Here is a 21,465-nt window from a genome sequence, read left to right as displayed (position 1 = left end):
TTTTCTCCAACATATGTCACTTCATATTGAATATTTTTCAATTTTAACCCAAACGAAAATTACACGTTTTAGAAAAAAATAAATAAAATAATTGTGGCTATTGTATCAATCCAGAATATTTTTTATTTTGTACAAACAAAACAGATACATGAAAAAATGTAAAAACAAAAACAAACCATATTTTGAAAGTTAGTTTTGGTTTGATAAACATGACAAGTAGTGACATCTGATGAAGGAACTCACTATCTCAGGTCCAACAGAGAACAGGTTAAACAGAATTTGACCATAATTAAGAAAATTATATAAAGTCTATTAAGCAATATAAATTTACGTAAGCAGAATTTTTTCTATTTTTTGAATTATGTAGGCTTTTACAAGCTGATGTTCTAAATTCAGAATTATTTAAAACATTGACCATTTGAGACAAGATATACAGTACATCTGTAATTTGTTAAAATAATAAATCAGATCAATAAAATTCAAACTGGTCTTAGGTATGGTATCATTATAAATACAATCACAAAATGTCTCAAGAAGAGTTGCCATTAAGAGATTTAAGAAATCTGTAGTTTGAATTGGCTAATATTTATCAAACCATGTAATTCTAGATAATAGTCAGGTTTGTGCCAATAGATGAGGTGGAAAGGCAACTGCCTCCAACACCAAGGTATAATAAAGAGGCATCATAATGTTTATAGAAATGTAAATACATTCATGCTGTTCTTAGGCTTGCCTTAGTTGCCAAAATTATTCAAATGGTCCTGATAATATTTAGTTCTCGAGATAAAAGGGAATTTTTTAAATAAGACAGATTTTTGCCAACAGATCTGAAGAATGAAAATGAAAAGTGTGTTAAAGATTGGATAAATATTACAATAGTATAATTTATTTTACTATTGAAATCTTACCTAAAATCCGTGTCTTAAAAGGACTGGTCCATAAGGATTTTGATTTCAAATTTTGATCATCATTTATCAATGCTTAAAACAATGCAATTTTGGACAAGATGTAAAAATCAGAATGCCAACAATTTCAATCTTTCTCTCAATAACATTCCCACATTTATCAGATATTTCAAATGTAGCAAACAGTCAATTTCAAAATGTTTGTTTTGAGTGTACAGAGTATTCAAAATTGTATGCCAAAAGAAATTGTTCCCAAAGTAATTAGAATTGTGGATTCAAAAATGCACATTAAATTTGTTAGATATACAGTACATGGTAGTTTCAAGCTTTGAAAATTTGTTAAAACTGAATACACACAGCATACTGTTTTGCTGTTAGATTTGATAGTCTGGTGGCAGGTTCATTACGTCAAGATTATCAAGTACAAGAAATTCTCAGGAGATATAGTATTAACAAAAATAGCATGCACAAATTCTTATTTGTCCTGACAAATGGATTAAATGTTACATGGAGATGAAATAAGCCACATTTGTCTAGAGCAGTGGTTCTTAACCAGTGTTCTGTAGACTTGCTCAAATGCTCCATAGGGGAAAAAACTTTTTATATTGCAAATTTACTGAATATACCAAAACATATTATTTTATTCAATACAATAAAGATTATTAGTTTATTGCTTCATTGCAATAGTAAACACAGAATTGCTTATCAATTTTTGAATATATTGATGCAAATGCTCCACACAATAAAAAGTGTATGAATAGTATTCCATGGTTTCAAAAGGTTGAGAACTACTGATCTAGATGAAATCTGAGATAAAATCTGCAAGAAAGGTTTTGATTCATCGACAATTTTATAATCACTGATGTCATAAAATGCTTTTTTCTTTATTGCATGTTTTTTGTTAATATTATACATCAACAAATTAAGAAAATTCAAATGCATATTATGTATTAAATACAAAAGCATATTTCAAAAATTAGTTTGCTTAGAAAAACAATTTGAAATCTGACTTAAATTAATANCAGTTGCCTATTGAAGATTAAGTTGTGACTTACACATACAATCTCTGTGTATATTACACTATGTGATAGTACACTACAGAAAACTAATAAAAAGCTATGTTTAAGTAGTAGGTACAAAGTTTATAAAAAGAAATTGTATAAGTATATAGAAACTGCAATAAGAGTCTAGAAGAGCTGCACATAGCTTGTGAGTTACTGTATATCCATGGTAGTCAGACTAACATTATATTATCACATGATTTTAGATACGAAATAAGAAGCCATGTACTGACAGTGGTGTGCTGTGACATTTGATAATAGGGAAGCTGTGTTTCTGTAAGAAGCCGACTTATAGGGGCAATCAGTTAATTGCACGTCGGGGTCCATTTGTATTTGTTCAATAAGCCAGTAAAATCCGTCCACTTATTTAAATGTATTTTTAATAGATTATCTGATGTACTTAGTAAATAAGCAAATAATATAGAAGTATAATGTAAAATTCTGTGCTTCAATAAATATTTGTCTTTTTTTCTAATGGAACAGATAACTTTGAAAACATGTAAGACCTTAACAACATTTTTCTATTAATATATTGAAGAAAAGTAAAGACATGACTGCAGAATAATAGTGTGCAGCATCAGTGATACTGCATGCTATTATTCTACAGTCATATCAATACTATTTATATTAGTTAGCATCAGCTAAAATAAACAATTCAATTATTGTATTAAGAAAGTGAAATCAAGATCAAGTACTAGGTATTGATGATCACACAGTTAAGTTAATTTGTGATTACACAAAGAGAATGTACGAATAAAAAAAAACACTTAAATACCAATAATTGATGTCAACAGAATACATATCTCTATATATTCTTCAGTAAATAATTATTGTTTCATATAGAATATATAGACATATCTATATATTCTATATAGCCCATGTCAAAAGGATGGAGGTGGTGGAGATGAGGATGCTCCGTTGGATGTGTGGGGTTACGAGATGGGATCACATTCGAAATGAATGTGTGAGGGGGACAGTGAAAGTTGTGAGCATAGAAGCAAAGATACAGGAAGCGAGGTTGAAGTGGTTTGGTCATGTGGTACGGAGGGAAGAAGGTTATGCAGATGAGAGTGAGGGGGAGGAGGCGGCGGGGACGGCCGCGGAAAAGGTGGATGGATCTTGTGGAGGAGGACTTGAGAGAAAAGCATCTGAATGTGGAGGCAGCCCAGGACAGGGAGCAGTGGAGACGACTCATCAGAAACAGCAACCCTACATAGTGTGGGAAAAGCTGAAGAAGAAGAAGAAGATAGAATATATAGACATGTATTTCATTGATTTTTCCAAAATTACTATTAAAAATGTTAATTTTATGCCCACTGTAATTGCTGGCTTGTTATGTAAACCAATCCCAGCTACATTTAATATCATAACAAATGAAGTTATACAAATTACACTTATACAAATGAAGTCCAACATCTCATTGATTAGATATTAATTCCCTTCAAAAAAATTAAATTGAAGACTTTACTGTCAGAAATATATCAGGATTTCCCACTAAAATGTTACAAATTTCATTAAAAACTGTATAGAAATAGTTAAATATATCCTAGTTCTTTTAACTGTCTTGTGACAGAAGTCTAAAGGTTTTTGAAGAGCAAGGACCAATTTGAGAAGAGGAGGTAGTTATTATAGATTATCTAAAACAGAAAAAGATCTGTGCATTTATGTATTTTTTTTTAATGTATATATCTGAAAATCTATGGTTAAAGGAAGGCATATGCTTCTCTAGAGATATATTCAGAGATAAACAGACTGCTTACCAAAATTTAGAAAATCTATTGCAGCAGTGTTCTTGAACAATTAGAAAAAAGAGTGACTTAGGAGAATAGTACTAAAAGTGCAGAGTGATTCTGGCAGAGTGAGTATTTTTTTAAAGGACAATAAAATGTAAAATTCAAAACAACTATACATTGAAAATATACATATACAGTAACGTGGGGTCTTACTGTATATGATTCTTATACAGAAAAGTATGATAATTACAATTTTATTCTGATTTTTATATTTTTATTAAATCTCATACAGATTTTCTCCAATCTTTTTTGTCAACAATAGTTTTATCCAATGTAACAAGTTTTAGGAATACATCTTTGCAAAGCAACAGGTAATTCTAATATATTATGAATTTCAATTAAATTATTATTTGAATGAATTTTCAGTAATTTTTAAACAATTCTTTCAACAAGAACAAAAAAAAATTTCCATATAAAATGATAATTCTCTATTTAAATGAAGCAATATGTTTTGTGATATTTATCAAAAATGTAATAGAATTTGCATTAAAATCAAATTTATTTTGACTTAACATATAGAATTTTTGCATCATCCAATAACCTATAAAAACTTGTTAATACAAAAATTATCAATTTATTTTATCAAGCTATCAAAATATTGATTTCATAACAGAAAACTTCTTACATATTTTCTTGTGTTCTTTTTGAATTAATGCTTTCAATGGATGTATTTTTTGAATTAAATATACACATTAATGTCATTTTGTTAGTTAGGGCATTTATTTTCATAATCCAATTTTCATTTATCACAAAATATCACAGTTTCAAAATTAATTCACTAATTTAATTATCTACACAACTTGTGGCAAATGTAGAAGTTAAATAAAATTCTGAGAATTATAAGAGTAACAGATAGTTTTATAAAGGTTTACCAAAAGTGTGTTATAGCTCTCACGATTATTGATTTAATTTTGAATTTTTTAAAAAATGTTTAAATTCACAACCTTAAATTAAGTCAGGAAAGGCAATAAACTTTCATTATATAATAATTATTTTGAAAGGTAAAATATTGTTTAAGGATCTAGCTTGAAAATACAGGCTATTTCACACATGAATTTAAACTCTTCCATATAGACATGCATTCATTGGTATAACCATCTAAATAATGAGAATTTTATTGATCCAAAATATGAAATCATTTTTAGTAAAAGATTATTATTCATTTGTCTTCTGCTACACATACTCTATGGCTTCTCACTATTAAAATAAAACTGATGATCATAAGCTGTACTACTACTACTATGGATTTCATCTAAGTTTATATGCTCATTCAATGGCTTTCTAAAATTATTATTATTTTAAATTTTTTGCACCATTTAGGCCAGTGTTTCTCAACAGGGGCAATGTCACCCCCATGTGGGTGTTTTTCCATGTTGAGGAGGCAATTAGTAACAATTTATATATATATTTTTTGGGGGGGCATAAAACAATTTTCTGGCCAATATAGTAAAACATTATATTAAGAATAATTAGATATTTTATTCATTATATCGTACAATAATTAAACATATAACATTACACTAGTCTATTAAATGCAGTACGAATTTGGCGTTAGTCTTGGCCCTCAGCATTGGAATTTTGTAGTAAAGAGGGCTATACTACATAACAGTTTTACTGAAGGGGGTGACGATTCATTAGAGGTTGAGAAACACTGATTTAGGTTGATCTTCTCTTGCTATAACTTTTTATAAGTCAATGAGATGTTAAAAACATTACATACAAGATTATTTTGTTTGAAAAAAAAATTGATTCTCATCCTCTATGCAAATCATTTAATTGGTATGTTGGATAACTTAAAAGTAAACTTAATCTGAAGTAATTTAAGTATTATAAATTATTTAAAAGAATTTATGATTATTTTTTAAATTAGAACATGACTCAGATTAATTTTTGAAACTAGTGCATAAAAATTAGGTAATATATTCAAACTATTAAAATTCAAAATTTTAAATAAAAAATAGTAAAAAGACATGGCCGGCGGTTTTTACTATTTTTTATTTAAAATGTGATATTGTGACAGTGGCAACGAACACCAGAGGACGCTTTGCCTGTTTTTACATTTTTTTTTGTGGAGGCAGTAGCCTTAAAAGGAAGGTCATCCCCAGAAAATTTTGTGAATTGTCTTAAGGATCGCTGATGGTGTAGAAGTGAAACGGCAGAAAGACTGACAGAAACAAGGTTCTCATCTTTGTGAAAATGTCGTATTTTTTATAATTTTATTAAAAATATTAAAATTCATTTCAAACCAGTAATGCATTTTTGCTCTTTCACATATGATTAAAATTAAGAGAAATGCATATTTTCCATTTAATGATTTTATATTCTTTTACAATCAACCACACAGTGTTAAACAATTTACTTAGATCAATAATAAAGAGCAATTATTTATTGTGACATTACAATAATGTTGAGCTGCAATTTTTAATCATATTTTTAATTTATTTAATTTAAAATATATGCTCTCCACCTAAAATTAGTAATATCTTGCCACTGTACAGTACATCAGACCATTCCTTTAACAATAGTGTCGTGCTGGTCATCTATCTAACACTTTTCTGTGGAAAATTTTTGAGCTAAAATAATGACTTCTGGTTTGCATCAAAAGTTTGTATATAGTTAATAGTCCATATCCGGTCTTCTCTTTCACCTATCTAACTCTTTTCAAGATTAAGGAAAGACAGCCAGACAAACAGAAAATTTATTGGTCTACACTTTATTCAAATTGCAGCCCAAAAACATTCTATATTTATAAGTTATTTTTTTGCACAAACTTTTCTTTTTGATTTCCAGTTTACATGTTATAGTAAACAGTTTGTCCATTTATCTATTTTGATGGTAACCAATCAATTTTCACTTTAGTGATTTGTGTCTGCATAAATCTCAACTGTTCCTTTTAGTCTACTGACTTATTTTTTAGCCTTTAATATTATCATTAGTTTCCCCTTTATTTTCTTTTTTATTAATTAGAATTATTTCAATGGTATTCAAATTTCTCATGCATATGCCATAGAGATGTAACAATTAAGTTTGTTTATACATTTTCTTTCATAATGTATTTTAGCTTGTTAAGCCAGCCAGATTAGAAATTAAAGCAATCAAACTATTTTTTGTTAATTTTAAATCCATGCTAGATTGAAAAACAATTTATTATTTTTGTTTTGTCTATTTTTAATCCACTGCATTATTCTTGATAAAGATTATCAATGTTATTTAGATCTAAACATTATACATACAGTGCCACTAAATACAATTCTTGGTAATAAATCACTGATACAATAAATATTCATTGTCAATTTTATTCTTTGTCCAGAAACTTAATTAATACAAATATAAAAACACTATACAAATTTATTAATTTAAATCATTAATAGAGGATTACAAAAAGAATAAGATTAAACTTACACTTTTCAAATAACCTATATTGAAAACTAACCAAATTTACATATGCTTATAATAAATTTAAATATGTAATCATTAATTTAAACTAATCTGATTTTGTAAAAAATTCTGTGTAATTTTATTTATATCTTGAAAAGATTGTACTGTATAATAATATGCATTTATATTTATCTATCTATATGTCTATGTAAGTGAATTAAAATAAAACTACGAAATACAGAATAAACAACAGTCTTTTCTCAAAAGTGTTATCATTAAAATGCCAAAAGTATGAAATATTAAGAATATCTGCTAAACAACCAATTTCTACAATATCTAAATATTATTTTTATGAAAAATGATGCCATTTTTCAAACTGTTAAGAATAATTCCAAAAAGAAAAAAAAATCATGCATTAAAAGAATATACGTTGCTCTATATGCTTGTGGTAATTTATAACACAAACATCCACTATCCAAAATTCCTGTAATTTTGGATACTGGTTTAATACTGTAAAATGAAAGTTCTTTTTAATGACTGTATTTCAGAATTTATTATTTACCATTTAAAAATATAGGCAATTATTGAATATAATTTCAGGTTTTATTTTGTGCTGATTCAAATAGTGATTTATAAATAATAATAAGACAGTGTTATGTGATTAAACTTGGGTTAGTGTAACATTTAATTCTAGTAGTTATTAAAATTTAAATAAAACCAAATTTATGTTGTTGTTTATAAAGAAAATACCTTAAAGTCAACAATATATATTTGTTATATATTTGGTTAAGGTGGGGAGAAAAACAGATACTGATTTTATACATATGATCAACATATATAATAACCAAGTAATTTTGTATTCAATAAATAGAAAATTTGTGTCAGATATACTGCTACAAAGATTTGTGTCAATTGGACCTTCATCCAATAAAAGTGTCTTCCCCAATCTTAACATATTCAAATGGAAGGATTCCATTCCATAACTTACAGAGCAATCTGTGTTTTTCCTGTTTTTTTTTTTTTTTCCTGAAGTGTGTGTATATTTTAGTAAGTACTTTTTCATTTATTTTCTATTCATTTTATTAAACAAAGTGTTTTCTTTTTGACAAAAATTGCAAATCTTCATTCACTCAGGCATTTTAATTACAACATCGTAGTATTAACAGTTTCTTGTAAAAAACATTTTTTTTCATAATTTGCATATAAAATTTGATGAAAATATTTGGTTATATTTGCATACAAGTTCTCACAGAAAAATATATACAGTAGAATATCATTAAAACAAAGACTGATATAATAAAATTTATTTTGAATCTTACCCCATTTTGCTATGCATCTTGATGTAAAAATGCTTAATATTACTTAAATGTTCAGCCCTTTATGAAAATAATTCATTATGATGAAATCTAAGTATACAAATTACCTTATCATCATCAATAGATGTTTGATAAAATTAATTTTAGTAATTGCCAATTTAGTTTATAGTTAAATAAATAAATAAATGCTTACTGGAATTAATTAAATACAATAAACAAACACCTTTTTTCTATTCCAGCATAACGTTTAATGCTTTAAAAGTTTATAGTGTACTGTTATTGCAGTATAATTATCAAAAAGGAAATTGTAACTGTGTTTAATATTAATCTTGAAAGACATTACAATTTCAAGTGCAATTATGAAGACACAAAGCCTATCATTTTGTGATAAAATAAAAAAGATGTGCCAGACAGCATAGTAGAATGTTGTGTGACAGTTCAAGAATTGGTAGAGAAGGTTCTGATTATACACACAATACAATCAAAAATTACAGACTTCTTTCTGCAATAGATATTCTGCAGAGCAATGAGATTATCAGTATTACTTCTACTTAAAATTTTAGTTGTTTCTTCGAGACAGTGCTGATAAACTTTTATAGACAACAGATGGCCAGATGATTATGGCAATAAAGGCATTGGCTTGCAACTCTGAGGTCTCAAACCCAAGTTGAATCAGGAACCCAAGAAGCTTTATATTTATTGCTCTAAAGGTGCAAGTGGTTTCATTTTCTAATAACTTCTCCAACATTTTGGTATTTTAAACATGTTTCAATATAACAAAATTTTGTTATGATTTATCACTATGCTTCATGCTATCTGTTCGGACCAGCAGACAATATTTTGTTTTATTTTATTCTAAATAAAAACTACCAAGAGGGGGGTGCTCTCTCTCTCTTCGTGCACCTTTACAAAAGTTGTTGCAGCATTTGTCTCGCAAACGTGCTTTTTTCTATTGGGTTGGCAACTAAGTGATTGCAGATTTTGTCAATAGGTGGCCTTAGCACATTTTTTTGCTTTGTCATCATGTTCAAAGCACTTAACCTATATTGTTTTCTTGTTGTTTGAACTTCCACCTTTAATCATGAAAAAATTTGTATCAATTAGTTATTTAGTTTCGTTTTATCCCAATTTAAAAATGGAAGAACAAGACGCACATTTCAGACATATTTTATTGTATTATTTCCGAAAAGGCAAGAACGCGTCACAAGCACACAAGAAGTTATGTGCTGTATATGGGAATGAAGCCTTGAGAGAAAGGCAGTGTCAAAATTCGTTTGCCAAATTTCGTTCTGGTGATTTTTTACTGAAAAATGCTCAACGATCTGGCTGTACAGTTAAAGTTGATGATACCCATATCAAAGTCATTATCAATTCAGATCACCATAGCACAACGCGTGAGATTGCACAGAAACTCAATGTATTGCTTACATGCATTCAAAAAAAATTAAAACAGCTTGGCTATGTCAAGAAACTGGATTTATGGGTCCCTCATCAGGTTAAGGAAATTCATTTGACAACGCATTAACATCTGCGATTCACTTATGAAATGCAATGAGATTGATCCATTTCTGAAACGACTGATTACTGGCGAGGAAAAGTGGATAGTTTATAATAACGTTAATCGGAAAAGATCGTGGGTGATGCAAGATGAACCAGCCCATACAACACCAAAAGCTGAGATTCACCAAAAAAAAAAAAAAAGATTATGCTGTCAGTTTGGTGGGATTATAAAGGAATTCTGTACTTTGAACTTTTACCAAGAAACCAAATGATTAATTCAAATGTGTACGTTCAACAACTTGCCAAACTGAGTGATGCAGTTCAAGAAAAGCGGCCAGAATTGGTAAATCATTGTTATTTTCCAGCATGATAATGCAAAGCCCCACACATCTTTGGTCACTCACCAAAAATTATTGGAGCTAGGTTGGGATATGTTGTCACATTCACCATATAGCCCTGACCTCGCACCTTCAGATTACCATTTATTTCGTTCCATGCAGAACTCCTTAAAATGGTAAAATTTTTAATGATGCTGATGATGTAAAACCACATTTAATTCAGTTTTTTGCTGGAAAAAATCAGAAGTTTTATGAACATGGAATTATGACACTGCCTGAAAGATGGCAAAAGGTCATTGACAAAAATGGACAATAACTAATCGAATAAAGTTACATTTTTTAAGCAAAAATTTTGAATTTTCCTTCTTATTTAAAATCCAAAATCATTTAGTTGCCAACCCAATAGATGCCTGATGTTGGTTCTGTGTTAATTCAGGGCTGAACACTGAATGCATGTATCATTTTGTTCTACTTTTTGTGAATCCACAAATAAATTCACTAGCTAATATCTGGAGATGTTTGTTGTGTTAATTTATGGTCCACTTCGTAATTAGACGCACAACACTATCATTTAACATTTCAATATAGTTTCACTGTTTTCATTTAAAAACTTTATTTAATATGTAATTTATATAATATGCAAATCACTCTTCACAAAAATTCAGAAAAATGTTTTTCTAATTTTAATTATTTTTACTTACATGTAAAAATTACTGATGCTAATAACTAAGTAACAAAGAACAATTAAGTTTTCAAATTAATTTTTTTGTATTAAATCAAACTTTCCATTTCTACTTTAATTTCTTTCTACATATTTGGTTAAATGGTATGAATGGTCTAGTTACCTTAACTATTAACCTGATTTTCTTGTCCATTTTTATTGAAGCACAAAATGTACAGTAATGTTTACAATATGAACGACTTGAAACAAATTAGCATAAAGATTTTAAGATAACAGTATTTACTAAAATTGTTCTTAGAAAGTGCTAAGAATTATATGAAGATATTTTCTATGCAAAATTGACAATATTTTTGAAGTAATTGAACATCTCAAAAACAAACATTTTAGATTACATTTGCATTATGAGAATAGAAGATATTCATAAATTCTTTTTTTCTTCAAATTTTAGCAAGTTTTTTCCAGTTACAAATTAAACTTTTAATCAAGTTAATTAAAATTCTCTCATCAATAAAAACAATAATAATTAAATAAATTCTATTATTAATGCTACAAATATTTGTTATTTAAAACAAATCAAATCTATCAAATTTATGAATTAATATTCCAATACATAAAAGAATTGTAAATTAAAACAATGATCAGAATATCAAAATCTATCAATTTTATACTTTTTTTTTAAAATGTGATATTTTGTATTAAAATGAATATTGTATTACTATAAAATTATAAATACTTATTAATTTATGTAAAAAGGTAAATTAAACATCTAATAAAACTACTATTATATATAAAAGAAACTGCAAAAAATATTTTATACTCACTGCTGTAAATGTTCTTTTCCATAACTTGCATGATTCAGCTTGAATCTCTTGGGCTAAAAAAATAAAAAATAAAGAATTTCATTATCTGTGGACAAAACTTAAATTTCATTCCATCACATTTGAATCAATTGTATTTAATAAAGGATTTATCAATCAGTCAGAAGAGAAAACCTTTATGTTTCAAACAGCTTCAGACACTTCATACATAACAGAATATCTGGTAATTCCATTGTTTGCCTATTAGAGAGACAGAAAGTTACTCCAAATTATTGCTATTATTAATGCAAGCAAACCCATTCTTTCAGTCCACAGCTGTTCATTTTGGATTTATATCTAGAAGAAACAAACAATATTTAATATAAAAAAATTTATAATCACGTATACTTACAGGAGAAGCATTTGGAATCGTCTTTCCATTACAGCGATGCAAGACTCTCTGAGCAGTCTGTTCTTCACCAAAATCCAAAAATCCGTAGCCCATCGGCAATCTAAATTTATCAAAATTTATATTCTTAGTTTATAATTTTTTTTACTATATGTATTCTTTTATTTAAATTATGACATCATATTAAAAAATCTACAACAAACCTATCATTAATACTAGACATACATCTGATACTTATCACCTCTTGCTTTATTTAAGGATTCAAACTGACCAACGAAAAAATTGTGCTTGAATTTGGCTAATGTCAAAAAACATTTTTCAATGTTATTGAAAAATTTAATAAAATTATTTTACAGAATTTTAAGTCTTTATCTGATAACTGGAAAATTTTTAATCTTTTCTTTACAATTAAAACAAAAACATACCCAGTGTATCTGTTCTTTATGACTTTAGCATGGACAAGATTCTCTCCCATTAATGTAAAAGCTTGCTTCAGAAAAGTTTCATCCATATATGGTTCCAGCTAAAAAATAAAAATAATAAATTTTTTATAATACAGTCAAAAATATTCCTGAGAGTTTAAAATAATTATATTTTAACATATTTAATGCAAAAAGCTGGCAAGGACTCTTGTACAACTTTTATAGCATTCAGGAGGTTAAGGGAATCAAAAAGAAAGTCCAATAATTTTAAATTATATTACAAGACAAAACTTAAATAATAATAAAAGCTTAAAAGGAGTAATTTTGTTAAATTATGTGAAATTTCTCTATTAAAAGAAAATATTTGTTTAAAAATAAATTATGAGAGGAGGAAACACTTAGAGTATAGTTCAAAATTAAAATTGTGGGGTACAATAAAACTTTTTTTATAATAATTATTACAAAAAAAGCAAAAGCCTTATTTTTATGGGTAAGAATGAGATAAAGAAAACAAAAACAGGAAATGCTAATAGCAAATAAAATTTTCATTAAGTCTGACCCCACTTTAGATGTGTAGAAATGTCACAAGAGATGGCTTCCTAAACCAACACACTAGCAATGGAGAGAAAGTATTGCTTAACAGTAAGAGTGGAATCAGTATTCATCAGCAATCCTACACATTAACGCAATGGTTGTCCATTCTCAAACAGAACCAAAATTTTTCACTAAAAACAATATGCTGCAATCTTTGCAACGTCATACTTATGCTCCTTCATCCTCACACTAAGGTTTCTATTAGAACGAACAGTTAGGAATGGATAAAGAATACTTAGGAGTCACTAATAGAAACCTTAGCATGAGGATGAAGGAGCATAAGTATGATGTTGCAGAGCTGATATGCAACAGCGTTATCAAAAATAGCACAAACAGATGGATCCATAGTTAAATGGGAGGAGGCCAGAATCATTGCAAAGGTACACTCGCCAACGCTTGCATCCACAACAGAGAAGTGTGAGATCTACAGATCTAGCTTGACGGACAAATGTTACCTGTTACTATATAAAAAATGTGTAAACATTTTTTATATAGTAACAGTATTGCAGGAAATTACCGTATTTTGTATTCCTTTTTATATTATTTTGTTTTTCGATATTTATTGTATTAATTTCATATCTAAATTTACGAATTCATGTACAGTACTGTACATGTTTACAATTTGGCAATGTTTACAGTACATTGCAGACTCTTATTTGTGAATGTAGTTTGCTCTAAGATATTATAAAATATGATGATTTTGTAAAGTTAAACAACAAATGCAGTTATTAAAATTATCTTGCAACAGTAGAAAATAAACTAATTTATATTAAATTTACTAATATCGAGTGGCACGGACAATGACGCCAAACAGTAGATATTGAAACTACTGTGGAAAACGCCAATATTGAGCTCTTAAAGACCACTAAATAAGACAACACAGTCATAGATGTTTTCATGTTTCGTTCTCTAGGATTTATTATCATTATATTAACATTTACTGTAAATGTACATATTTTAATATGATTTTATGCACTTTTAACACTTTTCTAGTGATATTACGACTTCAATATTTGTGGTGGATGAACGTAAAGTCAAATAAAATGACTTAAACTTGATTTTTATTTTTCCATATATTTTTTCGACAAACGACGTATAATCAAGAACAATGTAACTTGAGGTATACCTACAGTGACCATATTTTTTGGGGGAAAATAAAGGACATATTGAAGAAAATCAAAAAATACCTTATAAAATTCATAAGTTTATAACATTTATTATGAAAATAGTAGCATACAACAATGCATACATTAAAATTTTAAACAATCTGAATTATTACACATACACATATTGTAAAAATTTAAATAACATTAATTTTGATACTTTTCAGTAGAATTAATTTTTTTATAGCGCCGTTTCACACTTTAAGTCATAAAATTCCATACAGTTCATTTGAAAGTTGTATTTGACAGAAATACATGCTTCTAATGTGCTTACTTTTAAATGGGTTTTTTCATTCGTCCGCATATTATTCAGCAATGAAAATATTCGTTCAACGGGGGCATTAGATCCAGGAAGACAAAAAAAATTCTACGATTTTACAAACGTTTTTGAAAACAATTTCTTCTGCTGTAAAATGTTCAAAAATCTCAATCCACCTTTGATGGCAGGGCTGGTTATTCTGTCACCATTCGTCGATCTTTTCGTTTGTGACATATTTTTTTACACATGAAACTTCATCAAATAATTCACCGTCGAGTATATTTACGGACCAATGATTCGAAATAAAGATATAGCTTTCCTCTACCTTCGCCCACAAAGGGATTTCACATAATGTGACCCATTCAAACACCTCTATTTCAATAAAAAACATGTCCCAATCATTTAGATAATCTATGCACGTTTGATAAAATGTGTACACAGCATCATTGAATTTTTTGGCTTGTATATTTTCTGATTTTTCTAATGCTAAGACCACTTTTCTAATAACAATAGGAAGAAACCCCTCATTTTTTCTTTCAACTAACTTTAGCTTTAATTAACAAGTGTATCATCCACCAACTAGAGAGTTAAAAAACTATCACAAAAATCCCCATAAGAGTGTCCACCCCCTGGTACTGTCACTGGGCCATTTGGTTGGCGACACACTGCACTACTGCGCTCTATGTAACAATGCAACACTGATTGTGATGGCGTACACAAAACTAACTTGTTCAATATATTATTAAATTTTTTTTTTAAAGTTTGCGTCAACTTTACAAAATAAAGGACAAAATGCCTATTTCAGAAAATAAATAAACTTAAAGGACAGAGCAGTGAAATAAAGGACTGTCTTCTTAAATAAAGGACGTATGGTCATTGTAGGTATACCCATATTGGTTTACACAAAAAAATTGTTCATTCTTTTTATATATACAGTAGAACCCCTCTAATCTGTCACCTTTGGGACTGGGGGTATGGTTGGAACGCAAAAAAGGTCGGATTATCAGAAAAAAGTAAAATAAACAATCTTCCCCTTTGTCCAGTCTTTGTAGCACTGCTAATTTTTCATTTAATGAAAGAGTAACGTGTTTACGTTTCACTCCTGACATGTTGAAAACACACACAAAACTGTACATGTACACACAATGTAAAACATATACTGTAACAAACACAGAAAAACGCCACGGACAGTGAGTCACCGACGAGTCGGGACAAGTTTCTTGACTCCAACCACGGTCGGATTAATCGGAGTGACGGACTAGCCGAGGGCGGACTAGAGGGGTTCTACTGTAATGAGAAACATATCAAGGCTTATGATACAATGTCATACAATTTCTCTAATATTTTGAATAATAAATAATGCATAGAAAATATTTAATAATAGATTTTTAAATGGAGAAAAAGAATCTTCCTTGGGGATCTGAACAAGGCACTCAATTTGGAGTGATAAAAAAATACCAATATTTGTAAGCAATGGCTAAAAGTGTGTCAGATGACAAAGAGTACAAAATTTAAAGTCTGAATGTCTCAGTGCAGCAATGAAGCATCTATAGTGTGCCAGGATATTGGGATGTATTATTACATGCATTTTCTTGCACCCCTTCTTTTAAACATAAACTTTGAGTCAAGAATCAAAATGCTTAAAAATCCTAACCGATTACTACTACTGTGTCTGCTCCATACAAAAATGCATATTTATGTAAGACACATTTCTCAATGTATGAAACAATAAATCAGATGTTTAAGAGCAATAACAATTACCTGAATATGTTTAATACTGTATTTGAAACTTTATTAGAGAAAAATTTATAACTTTAAAATCACCAAATTATAATTTTTAATAAAATTGTAAAAACTAGGCTATCTAATGCTTTTTTCTAATTATAAATTTTGTTCATTATTAAACTATATAAAAATTTCTGAACAGAGTAAATTAACATCATAACATTATGATGTAATTTTATTGCTAAAAACAATCTATAAACAAAAAAACTAAATACATTAATTACAGACTGATATGTTTTATGATGTCTGATTTTAGCTTAAATATCACTATCAATTTATTGGGCAATTATAACTTCATGAATTTCTGGCTCCATATTATCAATAATTATGTTTTATTTTTCTAGATGAATGTAAAATAAGTGTTAATTCATATCGCTACTTTGGAAGAAAACTGGCAGAATCAAAAAATCTCACCTTTTTGAGTTATATCATAACCAAAATGAAAATGTAGTAAATTTTTGTGGAAGTGTGTCACAGAAGTAACCTGAGTGTTCGGCCACTAGGGAGCAGTTATGTCAGCGTTGAATTATCAAAACCTGATCTAGCCATTGGGGGAACACTGTCACATTGTCCATAGTTCATCAAAGTTTGAACAGTTAACTGGCATAACAGGCTAAAAAGGCCAGACTGTTGCAGTTAATCGATAAAAATGTAGTCCCAAAATATTACTTTGATTTTTATAGTAACTTGGAGGGTAAGTTCTCTGTACTGATTTTTATGTAATAATAATTTAGATTAAGAGAATAAACAATTCAAAAGAATCGCGAAAACTGATTTTTTGGTTCAAATAATTTTGTTTGCGTTGTGTTATGTTTATAAAATAAACTTACAGTAGACCCCCCTATAACGCTTAGATACGTTCCACGCTAACCGAAAATTACGTTGTAGGAACGATTAAATACATGAGCCAATCGCAGCCCGATAGGTGGAAACTTTATGGACTAAGGCTGTTTGAAAGGTTTTCTTCTATAAAATTAACCGATTCTAGACTAATTCCACTCAACATTTCCAAAATACGTATAATTTTTTGGGAATAATCTGTATAAACTATGCTATAAACAAAAAATTATAGGATTACTTACCGAGTGTGTACCGTTCGACTACGCCCGTTGTTCAAAGCTTGTTTTCGTCGCGGAACAGCACACGAAACGGCGGCCGCGATTTCTGATAACGAATTTTTCGCAGAAAAATAACTTGACCTTTGGAGACATCATTAATATAAATAATTTTTATGGCCGTTGAATAAGAAGTGTTTCTTTCACAAGAAATGTATAAAATTAGTGCTGTATTAGACTTACGGTACCTAATTTACATACTGTGCAGACGATAATAAACTCAACTTACTAGCCTAAAATCTCCGTAGCGTGTTGCCAGGCGGCAGAAAGCATATATATAATTATAATAAAATTACAATAAATTAAGTTAATATATAATTATATATACAGTACCTAATTTATATATAATTAATATATAATTATATGTACAGTACCTAATTTATATATAATACTAAACAGACGATAGCAAACTCAATTTAGCCGCTCCGTAGCGTGGCGCAGGGTCGGAGGTAAGTAGTTCGGCTGCTCATCCACTATTGGTCCAGACTCTATCAATCTTCTCGCGAAACGACGTTATAGGAGGTACGTTATACGAAAGTTTCTACAATTTTTTCGCTACGTTATAGGAATTGTCGTTATAGGAACGCACGTTATAGGGGGGTCGACTGTATTTTCTTGTAATTAATTATTGTTTCAATTAATTACCCTTCATAGACATAAAAGCTAAAATTTATCTTTTTAAGTGTCACAAGTCAAAACCGTTAGGGTATTTTTTATTTTTCTTCTTATATTTAGATTAAAAGAAAAAAAACTATGGAAAAGTTACCTCTAAGAATGCACTTTAAACAACACAAAAGATATTGCTGATGTTATTTCATGGAGGTAAGTGATATTCAGTTAAACTAGTAATTTTGAGTTGTGCTGGTTTTCTTCCAAAGTATGTGTGTCTTCCAAAGTCTTCCTTTTTAGTGATATGCCTCTGTCCTTATTTATACAATTTATCATGTAAATATCTACTAGGACATATTGTATTAGGACTTATTATACTGGTGTCAAGGTTCTGCAAATTTAAGAAACCTATTCAGAAAAAAAAATCTTTATTTTTAACCCATTTCATGGGCCAGCAATAATAAAAATGAAAGATTTTAGTATTCACAGGACATCAAACAGGTGAAAAATAAAAATTGTTTTTTCTGAATAGGTTTCTTAAATTTGCAGAACCCAGACACCAGTATAATAAGTCCTACTGATATGATATGTCCTAGTAGCCTAGTAGACATTTGCATAATAAATTGTAAAATAAGTGTTTTTGTTTTCAAAGTTACTCTAGGACTCCAGAGTCCTACAGCAGCTTTGAGAAGCCCATGTTTTATCTATAATAATGTGTTCATAAGTATTATCACAAGATCATTTCTTAGACTTTCATGCAATAGTAATAAAAAAAAAACATAACGCTGACCTCAGTGCCTTCTCCATTTTAGTCATACAATTTGTATGTGTGCAGACCTGTGGCAATTTTGAAATCTATTTTGAATTGTTTACAAAGCTGTAAACATTCCAAGACAATTTTGTACATCACAAAACTAAAAATTTTCATCAATGTTTCAATTGAGAAATAGTGAATCTTCTACCCATGTTCATATCATTTTATGTACAGTACTTGTTAAATCAGATTTGCAGACAACTGATAAATAGCCACTTTGATGACCACGTGCATTTGTCCTCTGAACTGAATTGTCTACAGCACAGGTTCTCAAAGTTATTTCGACCACCACCCACTTTGAGATTAAAAAAATCTAGTGCCCATATTTTTAACTTACCTTTTTACATTACCATCTATTGCATATCTTAAACAGTTATTGCAAATATAATGTTTAAACATGCATTATTATATGGATAAGATAGATAGAATGTGACCCATATCCTATTTCTGAGATCAAAGAATGTTTCAATGAGAAAAAATAAAATTCATATTTAATCATTAATGCCCCTTGTGGGTGCTGGAGCCTTCTATTGCCCCCTGAAAGCCTCCAGCGCCCACAAGGGGCATTATTGCCCACTTTGAGAAATGCTGGTCTACAGCAAGGGTAGCCAACCTTTTTTACGGGTGGGTCTATAAATGGACATGAATTTTTTGGTAAGCCATCATCCTACCACCCCATACATATGGTTTAAATTAGTAATTAAAGATAAACTAAACAACATTAAAAGTAAACAAAGATAAAAAACATTAAAATATGTTATTAGGTATATGTAAAAACAAATATTAAATAAGCCACTAGAATTAGTTTAAAAGAGAGAAAATATTAAAAACATTTTTTTATTGAAAAGAGAACAAAAAACTTTAATATCTAATTAAAAAATAAAGAATCTGAATTTAAAATCTGCTCAATGTGGTTTCTAAACTTGCTTTTCAGTTAATGGTTTCTCAATATTAGGATTGATTTTTGAGGTTGATACAAAGCAATTTTCCATGAGCATCTGTCAATACAGATTGGTACTTATTTTTAACAAAGCTCATTGCTGAAAATGTCTGCTCACAAACATAGGTGAAACTGAATCGGCACACAAAACACAAAGCAAGATCATGCATTTCTGGTCAGACATTTTTAGGAACAAATTTCCAGAAGGCTTTCAAATCAAGGGAAGTCAATGATTCACATAACTTATTTAAATACTATTAATTTTCAAAATTTATGCTAATGTTGATTAGATCAGACAAAAAATTAACACACGTAAACTGGAAAGATATACTACACACAACACTTAACACCTCAATACTACTTCCAGCAGTCAAAAGATTTTAATATTCTAACGTTTTNAACGACACTTTGAAATATTTTCCCAATTAAAATGAATAATAATAATAATATAATACTAAGTTTCAATAAAAATGATAAAATGTAAATTTAATTTTATCATAACGAAACTTGAATTTCGTTTCTTCTGAGATCGCAGCAATGCGCGACGGGTAAGCTAGTACTATCTAATTTATTGCAACAATTTAAACTGTTATGGTACTTTCAATTGCACAAAAGTCCTTTGCTTTTACAACTGAATTTTAGTTGCAAAACACTTCTTTTGCAATTACAGTGTGTATAGCCTTACTCTCCACTTCTATTAGTTGCAGCTGCTTCTCTCAGCAACATTTCTTGAGAAGAAATCTCATCTATGGAAAGTAACTTTTCTTTACAAATTATGAACTGATTACAGATATAAAGCTGCTTGAGGGTACCATTTTCATTTGCTAATTTATAAAAGTCAGTGTTCTATTCCAACAACAACCACCAACACATTTTGGGCATCTGTACGACCATGGTCGACATCACAGACTTGTATTCATACATATCACCAACTTGAGCAGAGGGAAATTTTCATTTTGAGGTTTGCAACATTTTTTCGTTGCTTGCAGTAAAAGATTCTCTTTCACGGCTGCTCTTTTTTTTATAGAAATATACTTTTGTTGTTCAATCAGGGCTTGATATGAAGACGTGGTATGTTGTAGATCATCTCCAATATTTTCCTTTGGAATATAGTTTTTGGTATGGTCACTGCTCAAATTTTCTTCAAAAGTATTACAGTAGAGCGTCGATTATCCGAATCAATTGGGGACTGGGGTTGTTCGGAAAATCGATATTTCGGATAACCGATTATGTACGAAAAAATATATTAACCTATCCCATGTTGAAATTTTTTTCTGTTGCATGTCGCTTCATGTTCAATTTTCATCGATGTTAAGCCTAACGTAAACTTTTTAAAATAATAATCGTGACTATTGTATCGTTAAAAATTATTTCTTTATTTTGTACAAACAAAATAAATATATTGAAAAATATAAAAACAATAAAAAATTATACATTATCAGAAGTTAATTTAGTATCAAAAACGTAAAATATTTGAGTAGCCCAAGACATAGCCAAAGATTGCAGCGCCACAGCACTGGCGAAAATTTAAATTTTCCGACTGGAATTCTTTCGGATAATTGACGTTTCGGATAATTGACTTTCG

At 29.2% G+C, this 21,465-nt stretch overlaps 1 protein-coding gene across 1 annotated transcript in view; it reads right to left on the bottom strand.

Annotated features, from left to right (window-relative positions):
- The window catches only part of LOC111636909 (tRNA selenocysteine 1-associated protein 1-like), a 47,812-nt gene that overhangs the window by 9,844 nt on the left and 16,503 nt on the right, over positions 1-21,465 (bottom strand). Inside the window, exons 3-5 of the mRNA XM_023382296.1 lie at positions 12,605-12,702; positions 12,183-12,282; positions 11,795-11,847 (exon numbers count right to left, since the gene is read on the bottom strand). Of these exons, the coding sequence (XP_023238064.1) occupies positions 11,795-11,847; positions 12,183-12,282; positions 12,605-12,702 (251 nt within the window). The remainder of the gene's footprint in view (positions 1-11,794; positions 11,848-12,182; positions 12,283-12,604; positions 12,703-21,465) is intronic.

Source organism: Centruroides sculpturatus, unplaced genomic scaffold, assembly GCF_000671375.1.
Source record: "Centruroides sculpturatus isolate CEXI.00-Female unplaced genomic scaffold, Cexi_2.0 scaffold128, whole genome shotgun sequence".
Classification (NCBI taxonomy): domain Eukaryota; kingdom Metazoa; phylum Arthropoda; class Arachnida; order Scorpiones; family Buthidae; genus Centruroides; species Centruroides sculpturatus.
This window is presented reverse-complemented; position numbering and strand designations above follow the sequence as displayed.